General features: G+C 61.7%; 1 protein-coding gene across 1 annotated transcript in view; it reads left to right on the forward strand.

Annotated features, from left to right (window-relative positions):
• The first annotated feature begins 987 nt into the window (after nt 1–987).
• The window catches only part of SREBF1 (sterol regulatory element binding transcription factor 1), a 25,626-nt gene continuing 6,735 nt past the window's right edge, over nt 988–19,878 (forward strand). Inside the window, 9 exon segments of the mRNA XM_026650730.1 lie at nt 988–1,293; nt 14,153–14,581; nt 15,280–15,452; nt 15,559–15,699; nt 16,547–16,765; nt 17,175–17,289; nt 17,763–17,965; nt 18,360–18,561; nt 19,486–19,655. Of these exon segments, the coding sequence (XP_026506515.1) occupies nt 1,188–1,293; nt 14,153–14,581; nt 15,280–15,452; nt 15,559–15,699; nt 16,547–16,765; nt 17,175–17,289; nt 17,763–17,965; nt 18,360–18,561; nt 19,486–19,655 (1,758 nt within the window). The 5' untranslated portion in view covers nt 988–1,187.

A 19,878-nucleotide genomic window follows, 5' to 3' on the forward strand; every position in this document is an offset into this window, starting at 1 on the left:
GGACAAGGGATGGCTGCAGACTCCACATAGGGATCATTTATTCTCCCCCAACGCCAGGCCTCCTGAATGCTTCCTCCCCGGCTAGCGGTGTGTGTTCTCCCTGCTCTATGGCAACCAGAAGCGGGGAGCAATTCCAGGGCGGTTTTTTCCTAGTAAAAGGCTGCTGCAGGGTAGGCGAGACAGCCTGTGGCTGCATTCAGTTAACCCCCGGGGCTTTTTGCTGTGGATATGGGGGGGTGGGGTGGGGGGCAGAATAGATCGGGGCTAGGGGAGCTGCCTGGAATCTTATATTCCCAACGTAGCCGTGTACCTCGGCTCGCTATGATGGAGGGGAGAAAAACTCCGCTTGCATTTCTCCCCCTTTCGGAGCCTCTGCGCTGCAACCACCGAGAAGATTAGACAACAATCAGCCCCGCGGCGCGGTTTTTTACTTGCAACATTGCAATGTATATCGAGGCGGGGGGGGGGGGGGGGGAGTAATTGTACCCCTGGTCAAGGGAAGAAATGCAGCACCACCCCCATGACATGAGATCCCAGGCGTGCTGGGTCCCGCGCCCCGCTCCCACTGCGACTCCCCCGGACGAGCCAAGCAGGGGGGACCCCGCTTGTCCCCCAGCGTACGCTGCTCGGTGCATTGGGAAGAGGAGGGTCGAGAAGTGCTGCTGCCAAAGCCCTGCACGCCCCCAACCCCGCCAGAAACCCAACAGCCCGGCCAAAATCCAAACCCAATCCCGCCGCTGCAATGGGCCTCTTCCTCCTGGGGCACCCCCGCGCCTGCTCCCCTCCAGCTGCAGCTCCCGCTCTGGGGGAGGGGGAAGGGTGCGCCTGCCCTAAAAGGCTGTGGCTGTCAATCAGGCCGAGGAGGCGGAGCCAGAAGCGGGGGCTCCGCCCCCTCCCTACCCTCGCCAGTAGCAGGTTTGAGCACAGTTCAATTGAGCAACTTCCCCCCCCCCCTCTTCCCAGCCCCAGCCATGGAGGTGGGGGCCGCGGGCAGGCTACGGCCGCTGCCCATAAGTTGGGCTGCTCGTGTTTGCTGCTGAGTTGCTTGTTTCCATGGCCGCCTCCGGGGGAAGGATTGGTTAGCAGGAAAAAAAAAAAGGGGGGGGGGAGCCCCCAGAGCCCAGCAGCCCCCGCCAAAGTGACCCCCCCCCCAGCCAGGGGGGGGACACGACCCTGCAGAGCCGACCATGACCAGCCTCTGTGTTGATGACACTTCGCTGGACAGCCTGGACCCTTCCTTGACTCTCCAGGAATCCAGCGAGATCACCACTGCCCTGCTGAGCGACATCGACGGTGGGGAGCGGCCGGGCCGGCGGGGCAGAGCTGGGGCCGAGGAGCGGGCATGGCCGGGGGGGGAGGGCAGCGCCTGGGGCAATGGCCGGCTGGGTCCTGACCCAAGGGTCTGGGGGCAGGGAGGAGCTGGGGGTGGGGATGCGGGGGCTGAAGGGACCCGTGAACCCAGGCGCCTGGCTTAGGCCGGGGGGCTGGGCTTTATTTCAGTGCTTCTTACCCTTCAGCGTGGTGGGGGTGGGAGGGTTTCTTTGCCCCCCCCCCGCAGCTTGGCCCCTTCTAGCCCCGTGTTTCCAAGCTCCGGGCTCGCACACGTGTGTACGCGAGAGGGGCAGCGATCCGCAGGCGGGCCCCGCCTTTCGGGGGCTCTCTTCTCCCTCGCTGGGGGGGGGGGGCTTGGTGCATGGGTGGGGGGGGGGTTCTGTGATTTCCGATCACGCTGGGGGCTCCCCATGTAATTACCCCCCGATCGATTTTGCTTTCAGGAGCCTGATGCTGTCCCCTGCCCATCTCCCCCCCCCACCCCCCCGGCTGCAAGTGGGGTGCCCGCTCGGGGGGCTCGGAAGCCAGGCCGGCCCCGGGGGGTGGGGACGCTCCTCGGGCGGCTCCGGCTCCGCGCCCGCTGCTGGGCGGAGTTGTTGCCCCAAGCCCCGCCCCTTTGCTCCCCGGGGGCCCTGACGTCAGCGGAGAGGGTTACTCGCGGTCATTTCCCTCTTCCCGAGGAGAGTTCAGCCGCGAGCGGGGGGGCGTGGTCCGAGGGGTGGCCCGTGCCCCCAGGCCGGGCATCCATAGCCGGGGAGCAGCCCTGCGCCCCTCTGCGTGCGTGAGGCACCCGCTCTGCACAGTGCCCGCCGGCGTCCCAGAGAGCCCCCCAGCCCCGCGGGGGTCGCTGGAGCACAGGGGCACAGTGCAATGGGCGGCCCCCCCCAAACCGGCGTCTTCCCCTGGCCGTGGGGAACCCTGGTGGGTGCTTGGGCCTCGAGCGGGACGTTTGGTCACTGGCCCCTTTGCCCGGGACGCTTTGGGCAGGATAAAGGCGCCTGGCGTAGCGTGGCGCAGTGGGTTGGAAATGCAGCGTCACCGGTTCGCCCCGCAAAGCGCTCCTTTGCGAGCCCAGATGGGTCCCGCGAAAGGCTGTAGCCCACGAAAGCTTATGCTCAAATCAATTTGTTAGTCTCTACGGTGCCACAAGGACTCCTCGTTCTTTTTTCCGGGCCGTAGTGAAACCTTAGGAGCCTCTGCTGTGGTTCGGGCTGCCCAAGGGTCTCCGTCAGAGCCTGCGTTCGTATGGGTCTTGTTTGTTTCGGGAGAGCCCAAGAACGGGTTCCATCGTGCTAGGCACTCACTGGAACGTTCGCCTCGTGAGCTGCGGCTCTCCAGGCCTGGACTGTGCCTGGATTAGACTTTATCTCATGCCATTTTTTGCGTTCGGGGACAGTGGGGATGAGGGGGCACATTTGGAGTGGGGGAGAACCCCCAAAGTAATCGTGGGTGGGTGGAAGGGCCGGATCCAAAGCCCAGTCGGGTCAATGGGAGGCTTTCCGGTGACTTTGGATCAGGCCCTAAGTGAGCTTGGTTTAACAGAGATTACATTTATGTGCTTCTGCACGCTCAACCCATCCTTTCCGACGTTCGTCAGTCCAGGAGCGTCGTCACATTCTGGTTTTGTGAATGATCTGAAGCACCTGATTCAGTTCCAGCGGGTGCTGCATGTCTAGCTAGTCAGAGGGTGCATTTTGTGGCTCAGAAGGGCACCTGTGGCAAAGCCGCTGGAGTTTGTGAGGTGCTTAGGGCAGCTAGCTGTGGAGAAAGGCATGCATGCGGCTGTTGGACTTGTCAGCTGAATTTGTAAGTGGTGGAAGGCGATTTCTTTTTCTGCCTCAGCAAATTAAAAGCAAACAAACTGGAAAATAACCTGCCAAGAGGGCGCTTTAATCAAGCAGTCGAAGGCAGGAGGAGATCAATGGCTGGAAGACGCTGGACTAATCCAAAGTGGAGATAAGGGCCACGTTTTTAACAATGAGCGTAACTGACCATTGGCCAAGGGAAGTGGTTGCCTCTCTGTCACTTGGCATCTGTGGGTGAAATTCTGCCTCTGTTGGAGCTTTTCCATCGATTTCAGTGCGGCCAGGGCTTCACCTTTTAGCTCCAGAGCGGATGTCTTTCCAAAAGACTCGCTCTAATTCAACCACTAGTTTAACGGGCTTGATGCAGGAATCTCTGCGTGGAATTGTCCGGCCTGCGTTGTGCTGGAGGTCAGGCTAGATGATCACAATGATCCTTCTGGGCTTTAAAATCGATGGGAAAGTGACAGTTAAATGCAATCTGAAGTTTGTGCGATCGGTCACTCAAGTGGAGGATTGCCCAGAGCTAAGCCTTCTCCTGCCGTGTTGCCTGGCTGGTAGTTTATATTCTCTGAAGGAATAACAAAGAGCAATACATTAAGGGTTACACTTAACATGGGAAAGAACCTGGGGTGTGTGTGTGGCTAATGTGGCAAAGTTTTAAGATTGCTCTGGCAATATTAACTCCTACCATCATCGGCCTTCGGGGGGGTTAATTTCACAGCTTAATGATGCAATCATGCTGGCTTTTTACACTGACTGTCCTTGAGCAGAAGATTAGTAAAAGGCAGTTATGTTATATGCGCTGTGTATTGCACATCCATGGAGCTGAGAGCTGAGGAGAGCCAGAGCAGAAGGAGCTTTGGATCTGGCATTCATGGTTCAAACCCACCTCCAGCTAATTGCATTCTATTAGACAGTAAAACCTGCCTTCGTTAACCACTCAAAGGACCGCCTGCTCCCCCATTCCCTGCCATACAGTCAGAGGTTTGGGGCATGTGCCCTTCGGCTAAAGGTGGACCAGGTGTACTTTCAATATGGCCCTGATCCTGCAAGCTGCTGACCTGGGCAGACCCTGACCCACTCGCTGAGTCAATGGGGGCTCTGGCTGAGGTCACTGCGCTGACCTTTTTTGAAAGGGGTGCTTGAGTGGTTTCCCTGAGCACTGTGAATAGGTCACCCCTGGGGCCCTGCTCCTGCTCCCGTTGAAGTGTACGGCAAAGCTCCCGCTCCGTGGTGTAGGCTCAGGCAGGTGACCTCCAACGTTCCAAACATCAGAAGATTTCCCCGCCCCCTCCCCCCCCCACCACCGGGGGGGCCGGGGGAAAGGGGGGGGGGGCCCGGGGGGGCCCCCCCCCCCCCCCGAGGCCCTGTGCACGCCTTGTCACGTATGAAACGGGCACTTTTGTATTAGCTCATGTGTGAGTCATGTATGCCCAGCACAAGCCTGACCCCACTGATTTTGTGCATTCAAGGGGCCCTGTTGTTCTAGGCACTGCATGGACATGCAGTGAAAGGCAGCCCCCACCCACGGAGCTAGCAGGCTGACTAGGGCCGAGACATGTCGCTTGGGTGGCATTTGTAAATACAGCAAACCCTGCCGAGATGCCACCCGTCCTGTCTGGGCAGCTCCCATGAGGATCCCTTCTCCCATGATCCGCTCTGGCATCTTCCTTAGGAGAGCCCCCTGCTGTGCACACCCCCTGCCTCGGTCCCTTAAGACTGTCGTTTCTTTCTGCCCCTCCCTGCCCCGTGGAAGTTGCTGGCAGCACATCTGACATCACCATCCTGCAGTGTTGTGCTCTGCGATGCCAGTCGCCTCCGTGCGTCTCCTCACCAGCCAGCCCGCCTTGGGGGTTCTCCCTCAGCTCTGGCAGAGCCGCTCAGAGACGGGGACGGGTTGTTTCTGCCGACAGCGATAGGAGCTGCGCTCGCCTGCAAGCTTGGCTTGCTCTGAGGTGGCCTGGCGTGGTTCCTCCAAGCAATGAGTAATCCTGATGGGTTGGCTGCTGCGGCCGTGGGCTGGGTACGGTACCAGCAAATAGGCCCCACTGGAGTTAGGGGGAGCCCTGCTGAGGGTGTGGAGAGCCCCTGATGTGAGCCGGGGAGGCTGGAGCAGGCAAGGGATCTTGCCAGCAATCCAATGTCAGGACTTGGGGACAGAACGGTAGAGGAGCGGGCTGACTTTTGCAAGGACTTGAGCAGCATTGCATTGTGGGGTCAGGAGCCCAGCTTGACTGCCGCTGCCTCTGTGGGACCGTGGGCTAGTCACTCCCACTCACCTTTGCAACCCCCCCGGAGACCTGCACAGGGAAAAGCACTCAGGGCCTGATTTTCAAAGGTGCTGAGCCCACGGTGCTCCGCTTGACGGCCATAGGAGACACGGACACTCAGCATCCGTGGAAATCAGGCGGTAACCTCGCTCCCAGGGGAAGGATGGGTGCATCAGCAGCCTCTTCCGACACAGTGAAGAATTGGGAGCTGGCTCAGAGACAGTGAACCCCAGCCTGGCACCTGTGAGCCTGGCAGGGGGCTGCATCTGCTCTTTGCCCTGGGGGTGTGACTGGTGGAGCAGACTCACTCTCCCCTTGTGTCAAGCTGACATCCCGGCATTCACCAAGGTGGGCACGATGCCCAGAGCTGTTTTAGACGAGAGATTGACAGTCTCTGAAAAGCAAACATGCCCTCCTGCTGCCCAGGGAAGTCAGAAGGTAACTTCCGGTCAACTGCAATTCAGACGTGGACTTTGTCCCAAGGCAAAGGGCGCGCCCTGATTCGGAAATGCTGCACAGCTGTTGCTGTTATCTCCAGGAGCACAGTGTGGCTAAATTCCTGGCGGGGCTTCAGTTTTGATGCAGATGTCAGTGGCTTGCTTTTAGTCCCATGCTATGGGCCAGATCCCCATTAGGTCAGTTGCATTCTGTCTGTTAAATTCCTCCCCTCTTCTATGTTTAGTTAGCTGCAGTGTCCCTTACTCCCTGTCCTAAACGGCTGTTCCAGTGTTGCTGTGCGCGATTAGTAGCTGCCGTGCTGTGCTCCAGAGGTGGCTGCATTTTGGCGATGCTAGGGAGAATGCCATTCCTGGTAATAAATAGCTTGTTGGATGCACAGTGCTTTGGCAGTGTAAGACTATCCCATTTCACATGCTCCCATTCCGCGGCTGGCTGGGATGACACACGTTCCCAAGGAGGGAGGGGGGGGACGGAAGACAAGGGAGAATGAGGATAAAAGGGTGGGGAAGAGCTAAGGTGTCTGAACTAGGCTATTTTGCCATCCACGCCCTCATCCTCACAGCACAGCACTGAGCTCCCACACTGGGATGCTGGACAGAGCAGTGTGGTATTTGGTGGGCAGAAATGAGGCATTGTGGGTATCTTCGGAGGAGTCCGGCTGCATTTCTCCTGGGTCCTGGTTACCTGTTGCAAGAGGAGGTGGGCATGAGCCAACTATTCCGGGAGCGCACAGGCGGTCGGAGATGGGTGGCTCAGGCCAGGGAGGTCAGCAGAGAAGGGCCAGAGCTATCTGAGTACGAGGGAACCCCGCAGAACAAGCAGGTTTTATCTGACCCTCTAGCAGCGCATGGACTTGCCCCTTTGGGCCAGTGTCATTCCCTATGGCCTTCGGTTCCTCCGTGGGGCCTTTGGTTTCACCTATTCGGTATCGGCATCCTCTGGGTTGTGTTTTCCTCGCTCTGATGCGACAATAAAGAATTTCTCTGCTGTGGAGTTAGCCATTCCCCCCCCACACACACACACACACCCCAGCTGGGGTAACCGAGGCTCCCCTGCCCAGTCTGACGTGCCCTACAGTGCCCTGGCTGCGTGTGGAGAGCTTAGGGCGACCATATTTCCAGAAGTGAAAACGGGACACTGCGTGGGGCTGGCCCAAGACCCCTCCACCCACGGGGCTGGCCCCAGCCACTAGCCCAGCCCCCCCACCCCCGCCCCGATGGGCTGGCCCCAGCTGCTCCCCCAAGGAGCCCCTCCCCCAGACTGTCACTGGTCACTCGAACCCTGCGTGCCCCCCACTTGAGGCTGTCGCTGGAAGCAGGCCTGCTCCCCATGCACTGGAACCCTTCCTCCCCCCCGCAGCCCAACTACCCCCCTGCACGGGGCTGGCATCTCTGCTCGCCCCCCACACTCACCCCACTTTTTTGACAGAAGTGAGCATTTGTCCTGTTTGCTCTTGCCAACCTGATCAGTCAGCAAGAGCAAACGAACGGGACAAATGCCCTTTTTTGCCAAAAAAGTCGGGACAGGGCTTAAAAAAGGGACTGTCCCGGCCAAAACGGGAGGTATGGTCACCCTAGGGCAGCGCCGCCTCCTCACATCTGGAGCGGAGGGCTGAGTGTAACCCTCGTGAAGCCACTTAAATCGGGAGGCTGCAGCTTTCTTGCAGACCCGGGAGTTTGCAGGGCGTGGCACTGGGGCTCCAAGGGAGAAGCTGCGTCCAGTTGCTCCTGATCAGCTCCGAGTCCCGGCCTGCTAAACAATCCTGCTCAGGCCCCGGCACGTGGCTCCCATCCAGGGATCCTCCAATTCTTCCGTAGCGCGGATCGCACCTTAATGGAGGGCCTGTCTCGTGGCCCCTCCGTTCCCATGCACCATCTCCTGGCCACACCCCATGACATCCCTATGGCTACAGCAGTGATTGCTGACTTGGACAAGCACATCAGGGAAGCGTGGGATACCGCTGTACCTGCTTCTAATGCTGTTCAGCAGCTGGGAATGAGCAGAAGGGGCCGGCCCCATGTGACAGGCCAGCCCAGCGGGCTGCAGACTCCCAGGAAGAGCTCCATGGGCCCTGGCCTGGGACTCTCCGAGCTGGCACACCCCTTCCATCTCTGCTGAGCGGTTCTCCTGCACTCCCAGGCAGTCACAGGTCTCTAGATGCCGCTAGACTTCAGAGGGGGGGGCTCTGGAGTCTCAAAGCACCAGGGCAGCGCCAGTTCCAGGGGAGGGGGCAGCTCGAGTTTGCTTTCACTCCTGTGGGTTTATTCATGCGAGGGGGGCTGGAATTGGTGGGTGCTCACGGTGTCCCTGCTGCGCGGTCCTGGCGTGAAAGGTGCTGATGGTAGAAGTGGGAGGGGTGGATGGGGACAGAGAGGTTACATGGCCACGTTTTTGTTATTTATTATCTGTGTTATTTCAGTGCCCGGGACCCCTGGTGCTTGGTGCTGTACAAATATGTGCATGGTGCCCATTCCTCAAGCAGGTCACTAGGGTGTCTGGGGGCCAGGGGCGGGCTCCAAAATAGATCCTCAACTTGTTTTCAAGGCCAGATGGGACCATCTTGGGCACAGATAGCTGAGGGCCTTGGCTCTGGAGGGTCTAGCAATCTGCCCTGCTGCCTTGGAGCTTAGGGCGCAGAGCCGTAGCATTGCCAATGGTGCCAGCAGCCCAGCGGGCTGTGCACGCTGGCACCAGGGTGAGCAGGGCTGAGAGGCAGGCCCTGGATTCTGCAGCTTGGCAGGGTGGGGATGGAGGAACTGGTACATCTGCCCTGTTTTCGAATGGATTTAGTTGTGCTATTCCCCCTTTTCCCCCCCGCCCCGTTGTAACCAAACACAGACTCGGCCCGGTCAGCGTCGGGGGCCTGGCCCCAGGTTTTTAGACTCTTACTGGGTGACTTGTCTCTGCTGATTTTATGCCAGTCCCCTGGCCGCACCGCTGGGCTCCAGCTCTGCTGCGTTTCCCGGGCTCGGTCAGGTTCCACAAACCTCCCTGCTTAGCCGGTGTGGCATGGGAGGGGGGCTCTGCTTGGAGCCTGGTTGGGAAACAGATGGGGCCACGTGTCCCCTTGCCCCGCACGGAGATGCGGCACCCAGCTCTAGCCCTGATGGTTGGCGTTGGCTTGAAAGGCCCGGGGTCAAACGCCTTTGTCCCGAGCGGGCAGGGCCTGCCCTCCGCTCTGCCCCACTGTCTGATCCCCGAGCCGCAAGACCAGAGGCCTGGGCTGGGATCCTCCCTCGCTAAGGCCCCCCCCCCCCCCCCCAGGGGGGCGCCTTGGCAGGATGGGAAGAAGCAAGGCGGTACAGGGCGGCGTCCTTCAAAAGCGCCTGGCTCCCAAGGGGTTAACTGTGAATGACCGAGAGTAACCCCGGCTGGCAGCGCCGGGGTTAAGGCAAACGGCCTGGAGTAACCCAGCGCCATTCACCTTGGAGGCTGCGCGGGGAGGCCCAGGCTGTCTGGGGGCGGTTGGCAGGGCCGGATAGCGAGCCCGGGCAGGCGGGCGCCGATTGGCGGAGAGGGATCACCTCATGCAAGAGCCGTGATTCACAATTCCACCCGCGCTCCTTCCCCGACGGCTGGGGAGGCGGGACAGGGCGGGCGGGAGGCACCCGGGTTTGAAATAACCACACACGGCCCCGCTGCCCAGACTCTGCCATCCTTCTCCCTCCGGCCGGCCAGGCTGATCTGGGCTCGTGGGCTCCGCGGGCACCCGGCCTGTCCCTGGGCCATGGCTGGGATGGAGTGCACTTTCGAAGGTATCTCCCCCCCCCCGCACACGCACTGCTTATTCGGTGCATTTGTGCTTCCAGATGTGCAGTCTGCTTCCCCCCCGCCAGATGTGCACCCGTCTTGTGGGGAGACTGAGGTGGGGCATGTGGGCGAGTGTCCCCCCCACCCCCCGCAGCGGGCTAGGGTCACCTCTGTTTGCGGTGCGGGGGGAGGCTGAAATCTCTCCTGCTTGGTTCCACTGAATGCTGCCTTGTCAGGTCAGGAGCCTGGGCCGACCGGAGAGCTGGGCACCCCCTTCCCTGGGGTGCAACCCATTGTTGGCCTGCAGCGCTCGCTGAGCCCAGCCGTCCCGGCGGAACTCCAGCACCGCTGGCCTGGAGTCACAGCAGTGCCTGGCCCCCTCCCGTTGAAAGCTGCATTGAGGGGAGGGAGGGAGGATTGCACGATTCTGCAGGCGGCTGAGTCTGGGGAGCGTGGGGTGAGTGAGTGGTGGGAGAGGTGGGGAACTACTCCCCTATAACAGGTGACAGCCTGTCTCCTGCGGGATCCACTCACTCAGGGACTTTCCTGGGCTGCAGGCGTTTGTATTTTGCCTGAGTTTGTCACTTTCCTTCCAGCAGCCCCCAATCCATGTCCCCACTGCCCTCACACCTGCTTCCTGAGCTCCCCCTTCTTGCTCCGTTTGGAAAAGGACATTTACAGCGTCCCGATAAAGCGGAATAAACGTGTTTGTGGAAGGGTGGAGTGGGGGCTGTTACCTGCCAGCTCTTTGGTGACCACCTGGAAATGCTCCATGCAAGACCTCTGAATTATGCCACGAAACCATGGTGAAGGCCACATCGGAAATAGACCGACTGCATGCTCCATAGTGTGTGTGTGTGAGAGAGAGAGAGATTGCGTTATAAGTATCTAATCACACTATGTGATCTCAGATAGTCCATAACCCCTACCGTGTGCTTCCTAGCGGTGCGTGCTGTGTGTTGTGTTATAATTGTGTAATGCTACTCTGTGCAGATATACAGACCCAGTGTGCAGCCGTTTATTACCTGCACTGAGGCTCTGCCCAGCACCGTACAGGTGTGATCACAGCAGGGACAGGAGTTACCTCTGCGGTGCTAGGCTCTGCCATAGTGTTACAGATCTGGCCTGCACCTGTGGCCTTTTTGTGTGGCAGGGAGATGTGAGCAGTGTTCTCAGGCGGCGGGATGGGGGAAGCTAACGTAGGGATGGGTCGGAGCAGGGGCCTGGGACCCAGGACTTCTGGCTTTTGCTGACATGGTGCATGAACTTAGGCAAGTCACCTCAGCCAACATTTTCAGCCTGGTTCTGGTGTCTCCAATGTTGGGAGCCCAGCTTAGGACCCCTGGGGCCTGGTTTCCCCAGGTGCAGCCACAGCACCCATTAACTTCAACTAGGGTTAGAGCAGCTCTGAAAATCAGGCCCCACATGGCCCAGGGCGAGCTCCCAAACTCACTGCCGAAAACGTAGGCTGAGATTTTCGAAGCTGACTAGGGGAGTTAGAATCAGGACTCCCCATCCAATGAGCGGGGCTGTGAATCTAACTCTCCTAGTCAGCTTTGGAGTCTTCGCCTCAGACACCAACCACTCCGTGCCTCAGTTTCCCCAGGCACATGGTGAGGACAGTGAGACCGAGCTACCTGGTGGCTGAGCTGGAAGGATCAGTTTGGTAAGAGCCGGCAGAGAAGGCGCTAGAGCAGTGCACAGTGTTATTAATGGCTGGTGCTAATTGCGGCAAAGCCTTGGCCATCGGAAGGCTGGGTTCTGATCGAGAGAGGCCACTGGCTCCGCGTGTGACCGGGGGCCATCTCCCCATGCCACACTTGTAAAACGCGGTGAAAAAACCCAGCAGCTACTGCTGCGTGGGAGTGGAGTCGTCCAAGGTGAACAGATGCGCGTCTGGTTTCAAGCAACAGCTTCGACTCTGCCTCCTGCAGCCCCAGGCCCGTGTGGCAGCCTTGTCTAGGTGAGGAGGGAAGGGCAGCTCCCTGCGTCTGGTGGAAGACTAGCACTCGAACGCAGGTTCACCCTGGATGTTCAGAGCATGCGTTTCCTGCACACCTGCCAGAGGCTAGAATAGCGTCCCGGTGGATTCTGGCCCTTTCTCACCTGATGGCTGGGCGTGGTGATGGAGTAGCCATCCTCCCCCCCCCCCCCCAACTGAGATGTTGGCCCGTGGGAAACACTGCCACGGCAAATGAGCGTGAGCACCAAGGGCTGTGTTTACCCGACTGGGGGCCCTGTCCCCTCCTTAGTTAGACAGGAGGGTTGCAGGCCCTTTCACACTGCAGGTCACGAGCTCATGCTGTGGGCCCCAATCCTTGTCCCTGCCCCGCACTCCCCCTGCAGAAACCCGGACGCCAGGCTCCATGGAGCAGGGAGAACTAGGGCAACCTGCAGGAGACAGCAATAAATAATGGGATGGGCCCAGTTGACTGGAGACATCTCCTCAGCGCCGTGCCTGGGCTGTTTGTTTCCTTTCTGGGGGTGCAGGACTGACATGGCTCAGCCCCAGATTCTCCCCCCCCCCAACCGCTTGCAGCTCCCCCGCTCTGTCTCCAGGTTGGGCCTGGCCCCCAGGTGCTTTGCTCCAGTGTTGGTGTCATCGGGACATTGGATCACAGCTGAATTGACACCAGAGAAGTCCACCCCAGGGGCACTGAGCAGCCATGTGGAGGGGGAAAGGAGTGAGGCGGGGGTTGGGTTTTTTAGTACAGTTGGTCAAAAAAGCGTCTGGAAGCCTGAAGCAAAGCCCAGACGGGGCTGTAAGTAGCAGGACGCATCGATCCACAGGGGGAGGGAGGGTGATGACTGCTGGGCTGGGACACGAGAGACCCAGGTTCCATTCCCTGCTTTGCCATAGACTCCTTGGGCTAGGCACTGACTTGCTCCGCGCCTCGGTTCCCCCCCCCCCCCCCCCCGTACAACAGGGCCAGGACGATAATCTTGCTTTTCCCCTTCCCGTTGTTGGTTTGTAAACTCTGTGGGGCTGGACAGCAGGGCTCTGTCTCTCGTTGCGGGTACGTATAGCCCCTAAGCCAGTGGGCCTTTATTGACCCTCTGTGCTACCGTAATACGGAAAACAGGACTGGGCCCTGCAGCCTCTGCTCCAGCCCACGCGGGGGGGGGGGGGGGCCGCCCCCCCCTTGGGGGGCCTGTCAACAGCCCAGGACGTCTCCCTTCTCCTGTTCATTGTTTTCTTGCCATTCAGCCTAAGGGTCCCCTGTCAGTTCCCCTGCAGGCTGCGGTGGGATAGAATCCGGGCCCGGCCCCCTTGCTCGTGTGAGTAGTCCCCTGTGAAGTCAGGGCAGCAGCCCACGTGAGGCAGGGCTGCAGGATCGGGCTCTCTGGGGTCCAGCCGGGCATGGAGCAGCTGTAAGAGGAGGGGTGAGATTTTGGATCCTCCGCATTGCACCTCCCTGTGTCTCCCACTTCTTGCCTGTATCTCTAAGAGTGTCCCCTTGGTGGCTGGTCTTCCGGCTCCCCCTGCTGGCAGATGCAGTTATCACACCCACAGCTGACATGCCAAGGACGGTACCCGACTCCCCTGGGCCGGCGCGCTGTGCGTGGGTTGTTTGTAAAGGGCTCGGCTGGGCTGGGCTGGGCCCAGGGGGGCTGAAGGCTTTCGGTCCAGCCTGCTGGTCTGGGCTACCCCCTCGGAATCCCCCCACCCCGTCCCCCCCGTGCGGTCGTGTGTGTGGCACTGATGCTGCAGCTGGGGGCAGTTGATGATGGGGACTTTGGCAGCTGGCCCTGCAGCCACGCATTAGGAGGCGCTTGAGGAGCCTTCTCCCCCGCATGCCGTCCCTGAGCTGGGACCCCGTGGGGCAGGCTGGGACGCAGGGAGCTTTAAAGCAAAGGTGCCGGAGGCCAAAGGCAGCCCGCAGCCATTGAATACGGAGAGGTGACCCACGGGGCCTGTGTGTCCCAGCACGCCCTGCTCTGCCCATCACGGAGCAACCTGCTTGCCCTGCTGGCAGCACATGATCTAGGGGCGAGTGTGGGCAACCCCTGGGCGGGAGGGTGGGCATGCCCCTGCTGGTACATGCCATAGCCAGAGGAAGGTGCAAACGGGAATGCTGAGCGTGTGCAGTAAGACTCGCTCTTTGGCCCCAGTTGTTGCTTCAGTCCAATGCCCTCCTCCTCCCCCCGCTGAGATGAGTTTCGGGGGTTCAGCCCAGTTCCTAAAGGTGCCCACATGACAAAACCCATGGCTGGCGCAAACACCAGATTCAGTGGCGAGGCCCAGGTGCAGTAGGCCTTGGAGTTAGGTCAGCTGGTGGGGCAGCATGGGGGAGCTGGCCTGGCTGGGGATACAGGGACGCCAGGTTCCCAGGGCTGTTTTATCCAGCACCAGCATCTACCCTGCGGGCAGTCTAATAACCGAGCTGGGTCTGGTTGCAATGTGGGCAGCCCTCACCCCGCAGGGTGTGTGGATCCCCTCCCTGCCAGACAGCAAGCCCTGTATTCGGGGGGACGTAGATCTCTGTGGTACGTGGGATCCCTCTCACTGCTGGGCTGGCTTGGGGTGTTTTCCAGACATGCTCCAGCTGATCAACACCCAGGACAATGAGTTCCCGGGCTTGTTTGACACTCCGTTCGGCGCACCTGCCACCCCGATGCCAGAGGCCAGCACGCCTGTGGGGCTGCCGTCCACACCCGGCTCTCTCGACGGCTACCTGGGGCCCAGCCAGGCGCCCCCCTCCGCTCCCGTGAGCATGTACCAGGTGCCTCCACCGCTGCAGAGCTTCTCACCGCAGCCCCAGCTGAGGGCCGGGCCAGGCCTGACGGTGTCTCCGCCGGCGTCGGATATCAAGGAGGAGCCCATGGCAGTGTCTGCCAGCCAGCCCCGGCCTCTGCCCCAGCCACAGCAGGGGTTGATGACAGCCCAGAGCTTCGTCCCGGCTTCCCAAGGCCAGTTCACCCCACAGCACTTGCTGGGCTACCAGGGTCAGCACGGCTTCACCGGTGAGGCTCGGGATGGGGGGAGGGCCCCTTGAGATGGGGCTGGGTCTCCCGTGGGACTCCGAACTGGCCCTGAAAGGGCTGTAGTCTGTGGGGCAGCACTGGAGTGGGATCAGCTCCTGTAGATGATGCGATGTCCCCCATAGCTAATACTGTAAGGGGTTCATTTAAAGGGACGCTGTCAAGTAATTTAGACCTAATCTTTTGGCCTCCGTTTTTTTCTACCCTGGGTGGGAATATCCTTTTGGGTCTTTAAAAACATGAATTTAAAAACCAAATCTCACTGAGCAGTGGGGTTTTTTTTGTTTTGGAAAAAAAGAAGTGGGAGACAGTGTTTATATAGGACCTATAATTTTGTCACCTCTGCTGCTGCCAGGGCAGCCCGCGGGAAGAGTGCAGGCTGAGCACCAGTAATGAGGCCCTGAGGGGGATCCCTGTGGGGGGGTCTGTTCACTGGGGAAAGGGCAAAATGGGTGGGAGGCGTGGGCTGTTTTCAAGGGTGTGATCAACTCTGGCCGGTCCCCTGGCAGAGTGTGGGGCGTGATGGGTGATTGACAGTCTCTGGAGCATCCCGAGTGAGGAGAGGAGAGGAGCCGGGCCCTTGGTCTGCCTGGCTGACGCAGGATCGCGGGCGGGCAGGGCCCCTGGAGTGTGAGGAGCAGGCTCCACGCTGCATCTAACTCGCTCTCCTTCCTGCTCAGCATTGCATCCCGCAGGGGCTGCCCAGTCCCCGGCCAGCCTCCCTCACTCCTCTCCGCAGATCCAGCCCGTCACCCTTCAGGCTCACGTCCAGAACATCTCGCCCCAGCAGCTGCTGGCTGCGGCCACCACCGGCACCTCCCAAGCTGTCTCCTCCCAGATCCAGCAAGTCCCGGTAAGCTGGGGCTAGGAGCGTGGACAGGCAGCGGGAGATCCAGGCACTCCTGCCCCCCGAGCTGGGGGTGTGGAGCTCCAGCGCTAACCCTCTGCCCACCCTACAGGTCCTGCTGCAGCCCCACTTCATCAAGGCCGAGTCCCTGTTCCTGACAGCTGTGAAGACGGATGTCTCTGGGGCAAAGACCTCCAGCCACACGTCGCTGGCCACCACGGCGGCCATCCAGTCTGCGCCGCTGCAGGTCCCGGTAGGTGAAACCCTCGGGGGTCCCTGTGTGTGAGTCTCCCCCACAAGCCCACATCTCCGCCCCCAGGGTGGATCTGCTGCTTGGCCTCAGGCCTGGGGTCAGAGCCAGTCAGCAGGGAGCTGTGAACAGACCCAGGGCTCCTGACTCCCTGGCTGGGGGGAGGGATAGCTCAGTGGTTTGAGCATTGGTCTGTTAAACCCAGGGGTTGTGAGTTCAATTCTTGAGGGGGCCACTTAGGGATCTGGGGCAAAATCAGTACTTGGTCCTGCTAGTGAAGGCAGGGGGCTGGACTCAATGACCTTTCAGGGTCCCTTCCTGTTCTGTGAAATAGGTATATCTCCATATATATATTTTACCCTCCATATCCTCCCTTGGTGCAGCAGCCAGGGCCTGGGACCTTCCCTGGAGACCAGCAGGGGCTCAGCCAGTTAAAGCCATAGATAATATCTGGGAGCGGGGTCAAGGCATTGGCCAATTGCAACTAGAGAGCAGAGCTCGGGTCCTGGCCCAAAGGGGACGAGCTCAGTGGGTCTCAGCAAGCTCCACATCTCGAAACTCAAATGGAGCTGGGCCCGGTCGAATGTCAGCCCCAGAGCGGTTCACGGGTGGGAATGTCAGGAGGGGGCTGTGGGTTGGGATTGGGGGCAGCAGCAGAGTTGGTGTGGGGGGGTGGAGCCCAGGGCTGGAACAGCAGGGCAGGGGGCTGCTGTGTCAGGAACGAGGGGTCCTGGCAGAGCTGTGCGGGGGAGCTGCCTGGGGTAGGTGGAGGGGCTCTTTTCTCCCCCCACCCTGGCAGGGTGGGCATACTCCTGTCTCCGGCCGGCCCCAACGCCCTGCTCTCTCGCAGACCCTGGTGAGCGGAGGCACCATCCTGGCCACGGTGCCGCTGATGGTGGATGCCGACAAGCTGCCCATTAACCGGCTGGCGGCCAGCGGGAAGTCAGCCTTGGTGCAGAACAAAGGCGAGAAGCGCACAGCACACAACGCCATCGAGAAGCGCTACCGCTCCTCCATCAACGACAGGATCATGGAGCTGAAGGACCTGGTGGTGGGCTCGGAGGCCAAGGTACCCGGGCAGCGGTGGGGCCTGTCGCAGCAGGGCGGGGGTGTCTGTCCCAAGACGCAAGCGCTGTGGTTCGCCCCTCCCTCCAGCTGCTGGGGGCTGGGAGGTGCTGCGGGGGGTACGGGGGGGGTACGGTGGGGCGGGGGCTGAAGGGGCTCCTGCCCGTCCCTGCGCTGCCTGGGTCTGGCGGCCATGTCGCATCCTGGTGCCACCATGACACAGGCATGGCCGGTGGGTTGAACTCTGCCGCCCAGTTGCTCCTCCGCAGGGACAGCACCCGACAGCGGTTAGCACGGGGGTGGGGGGTGGGCAGCATTGCCGGGGGCCACTCTAGACCTTCTCCCCGGGGTTGGCTGTGTCCGGCGATGGGGGGGCAGCTGTGCCTGAGCGCCCGTGTCCCTCTCTCGGGCAGATGAACAAGTCGGCCATTCTGAGGAAGGCGATCGACTACATCCGCTTCCTGCGGCAGAGCAACCAGACGCTGAAGCAGGAGAACGTGGCCCTCAAGATGGCCGCCCAGAAGAACAGTGAGTGCGGGGTGGCTCTCCCGGCTGGAGGGCGGGGGGAGGGTTTGGGAGTTGAGGGATTTGGGAGTTGAACCCAGGTTATGCCACCAGTGAAGTGAGTTTGGTGGGTCTCAGCCTGGCCCCAGCAGAGGCCCAGGACTACAGCAGCAGGTGTGAGGTGTCATGGGGGCTGTGGGTTGGGATTGGGGGGCAGCAGCAGGGGGGAGGGGGGACTGCATGAGGGCTGGGCGGGGGGGGAGATGATGTGTGGTGGCACCGTAGGGGAGAGGGGCAGTGGGGGGTGCTGTGGGGCGGGCCAGGCAGAGGGGCAGTGGGGGGGTGCTGTGGGGCACTGCCCAGCCCAGGGCGATGAATGCCCCAGCAGCCCCAGCCCATTGCAGGGTGGCACAAGCTCTCCGAAGCCACGGGGCTGGTTCAGCTGCCCGGGGGGAGCTGAAAGCGGCAGCTGCTCCTCATGCCCCCTCTGCTTTCAGAGTCCCTGAAGGACCTGGTGGCCACGTGTGGCGGGAAGACGGACGTGCCCATGGAGGAGATCAAGCCAGAGATGATGGACATGCTGACGCCCCCGCCCTCGGATGTGGGCTCCCCCTCCCACAGCAGCCCCCGCTCGCTGAGCGGCGGCAGCAGCAGCGGCAGCGACTCGGAGCCCGACAGCCCGCTGTTCGAGGAGACCAAGGTCCCGTGACAGGGGGCGCTGGGCTGGGCAGGAGACGGCTCTGGCGGGACCCCCGCCTGGAGCCAGGGACTGGCAGGTCAAACACCTGACCCAGGGGCGAGCCCTAGCCACGCTGCTTAGAGACGGTCCCTGGGCCTGGCCCGCTACCCAGCCGGCAGACGTGCAGGCTCTTGTCGGGTGCCAGGGCGTTTGGGGCAGGCCCAGCTTCGTTTGCCCTGGGGGAGGGGGTGACGGATCTGTGCAGCGCAGACTGGCTCCCAGCCCCCCAGGCATAGCTGGTGCCGTTCACCTTCACGCCCTGGCGCGCTCTGTGGGTACCGCCCCTCCAGCTCAGCCGGAGCAGACCCACCGCCTGTAGCAAGGCCTCATGCCTACCTCTGTGCTTGGCTTTCAGGGGAAGAAGGAGCAGCAACTGTCCACCGGCAGCCTGGGTATGCTGGATCGCTCGCGCATGGCTCTCTGCGCCTTCGTCTTCCTCTGCCTCTCCTTCAACCCCCTGGCCTCCCTGCTGCGGGGCACCAGCCCCGAGGGCACCCCGGAGAGCGGGGCCTCCCCTGGCCCTGGCAGGAGCATAATGGGCGAGCCGGATTCCAGAGGTAAGTGCTGGGAGCAGCACGGAGCCAGACGCTTGGCCGGGGGATTTACTGCTAGAGAGTGGCAATCAGGGCCAGAACCCCCAGGCCAGGTGGCTGGGGTGATGGGAGCCAGGCCTGGAGGTAGAGGGGGCTGGGTGGCTGGGGCGATTGGGGCCAGGCCTGGAGGTAGAGGGGGATGGGTGGATGGGGCATTGGGGCCAGGCCTGGGGGTAGAGGGGGCTGGGTGGCTGGGGCGATCGGGGCCAGGCCTGGGGGTAGAGGGGGCTGGGTGGCTGGGGCGATTGGGGCCAGGCCTGGAGGTAGAGGGGGATGGGTGGATGGGGCATTGGGGCCAGGCCTGGAGGTAGAGGGGGCTGGGTGGCTGCGGCGATCGGGGCCAGGCCTGGGGGTAGAGGGGGCTGCGTGGCTGGGGCGATCGGGGCCAGGCCTGGGAGTAGAGGGGGCTGGATGGCTGGGGCATCGGGTCCAGGCCTAGGGGTAGAGGGGGATGGGTGGATGGGGCATTGGGGCCAGGCCTGGAGGTAGAGGGGGCTGGGTGGCTGCGGCGATCGGGGCCAGGCCTGGGGGTAGAGGGGGCTGCGTGGCTGGGGCGATCGGGGCCAGGCCTGGAGGTAGAGGGGGCTGGGTGGCTGGGGCGATAGGGGACAGGCCTGGAGGTAGAGGGGGCTGGGGAGCTGGGGCGATTGGGGCCAGGCCGGAGGGTAGAGGGGCCTGGGTGCAGTCACGTGTCCAGGGTGCTGGGAAGAGCAGCCAGTGCTGGCGAGGGGCCCTGCATTTGGGGTGTGGCCCAGTGGGCTGTGACACCCCTGCTGGGTGATGCGGTCCGTAGCATGGGGGGCACTCTGGGCCGTTGGTGGGGCTGGAGCTAGCTGTGACGTGCTGCTAACGCTGGCCCCCCCATCCCTCTCTGCGCCCTGTGCCCAGATGAGGCCTCAGGCTGGCCCACCCTGATCTTCTGGCTGCTCAACGTGCTGGTCGTGCTGGGAGCCTTCGTCCGGCTCTTCATCTACGGTGAGCCTGTCACCCGCCCCCACTCGGAGCCGTCCGTCCTCTTCTGGAGGCACCGCAAGCAGGCGGACCTGGACCTGGCCCGGGTAAGGAGCAGCGCCGGCTGGCTGTGCCCTGGGAAGGGGGCTCCGGGCTCCCATTGCCCCAGGGCAGGTCCCAGCCCCAGAGCCTTGTGCATCCACCCCAGGTTGGCCCTGGCTTGATTTCTCCTTCCTACTCACTGGGCGCTCAGCAGCCCCTAACAGCCAAAGCCCTGCCCCTTCCTGCCCGCCTGGCACAGCCCCGCCCCCAATTCCTGCCAGGAAAAGC

This window comes from Terrapene carolina, unplaced genomic scaffold (assembly GCF_002925995.2).
Source record: "Terrapene carolina triunguis isolate 2854851 unplaced genomic scaffold, T_m_triunguis-2.0 Scaffold93, whole genome shotgun sequence".
Classification (NCBI taxonomy): domain Eukaryota; kingdom Metazoa; phylum Chordata; order Testudines; family Emydidae; genus Terrapene; species Terrapene triunguis.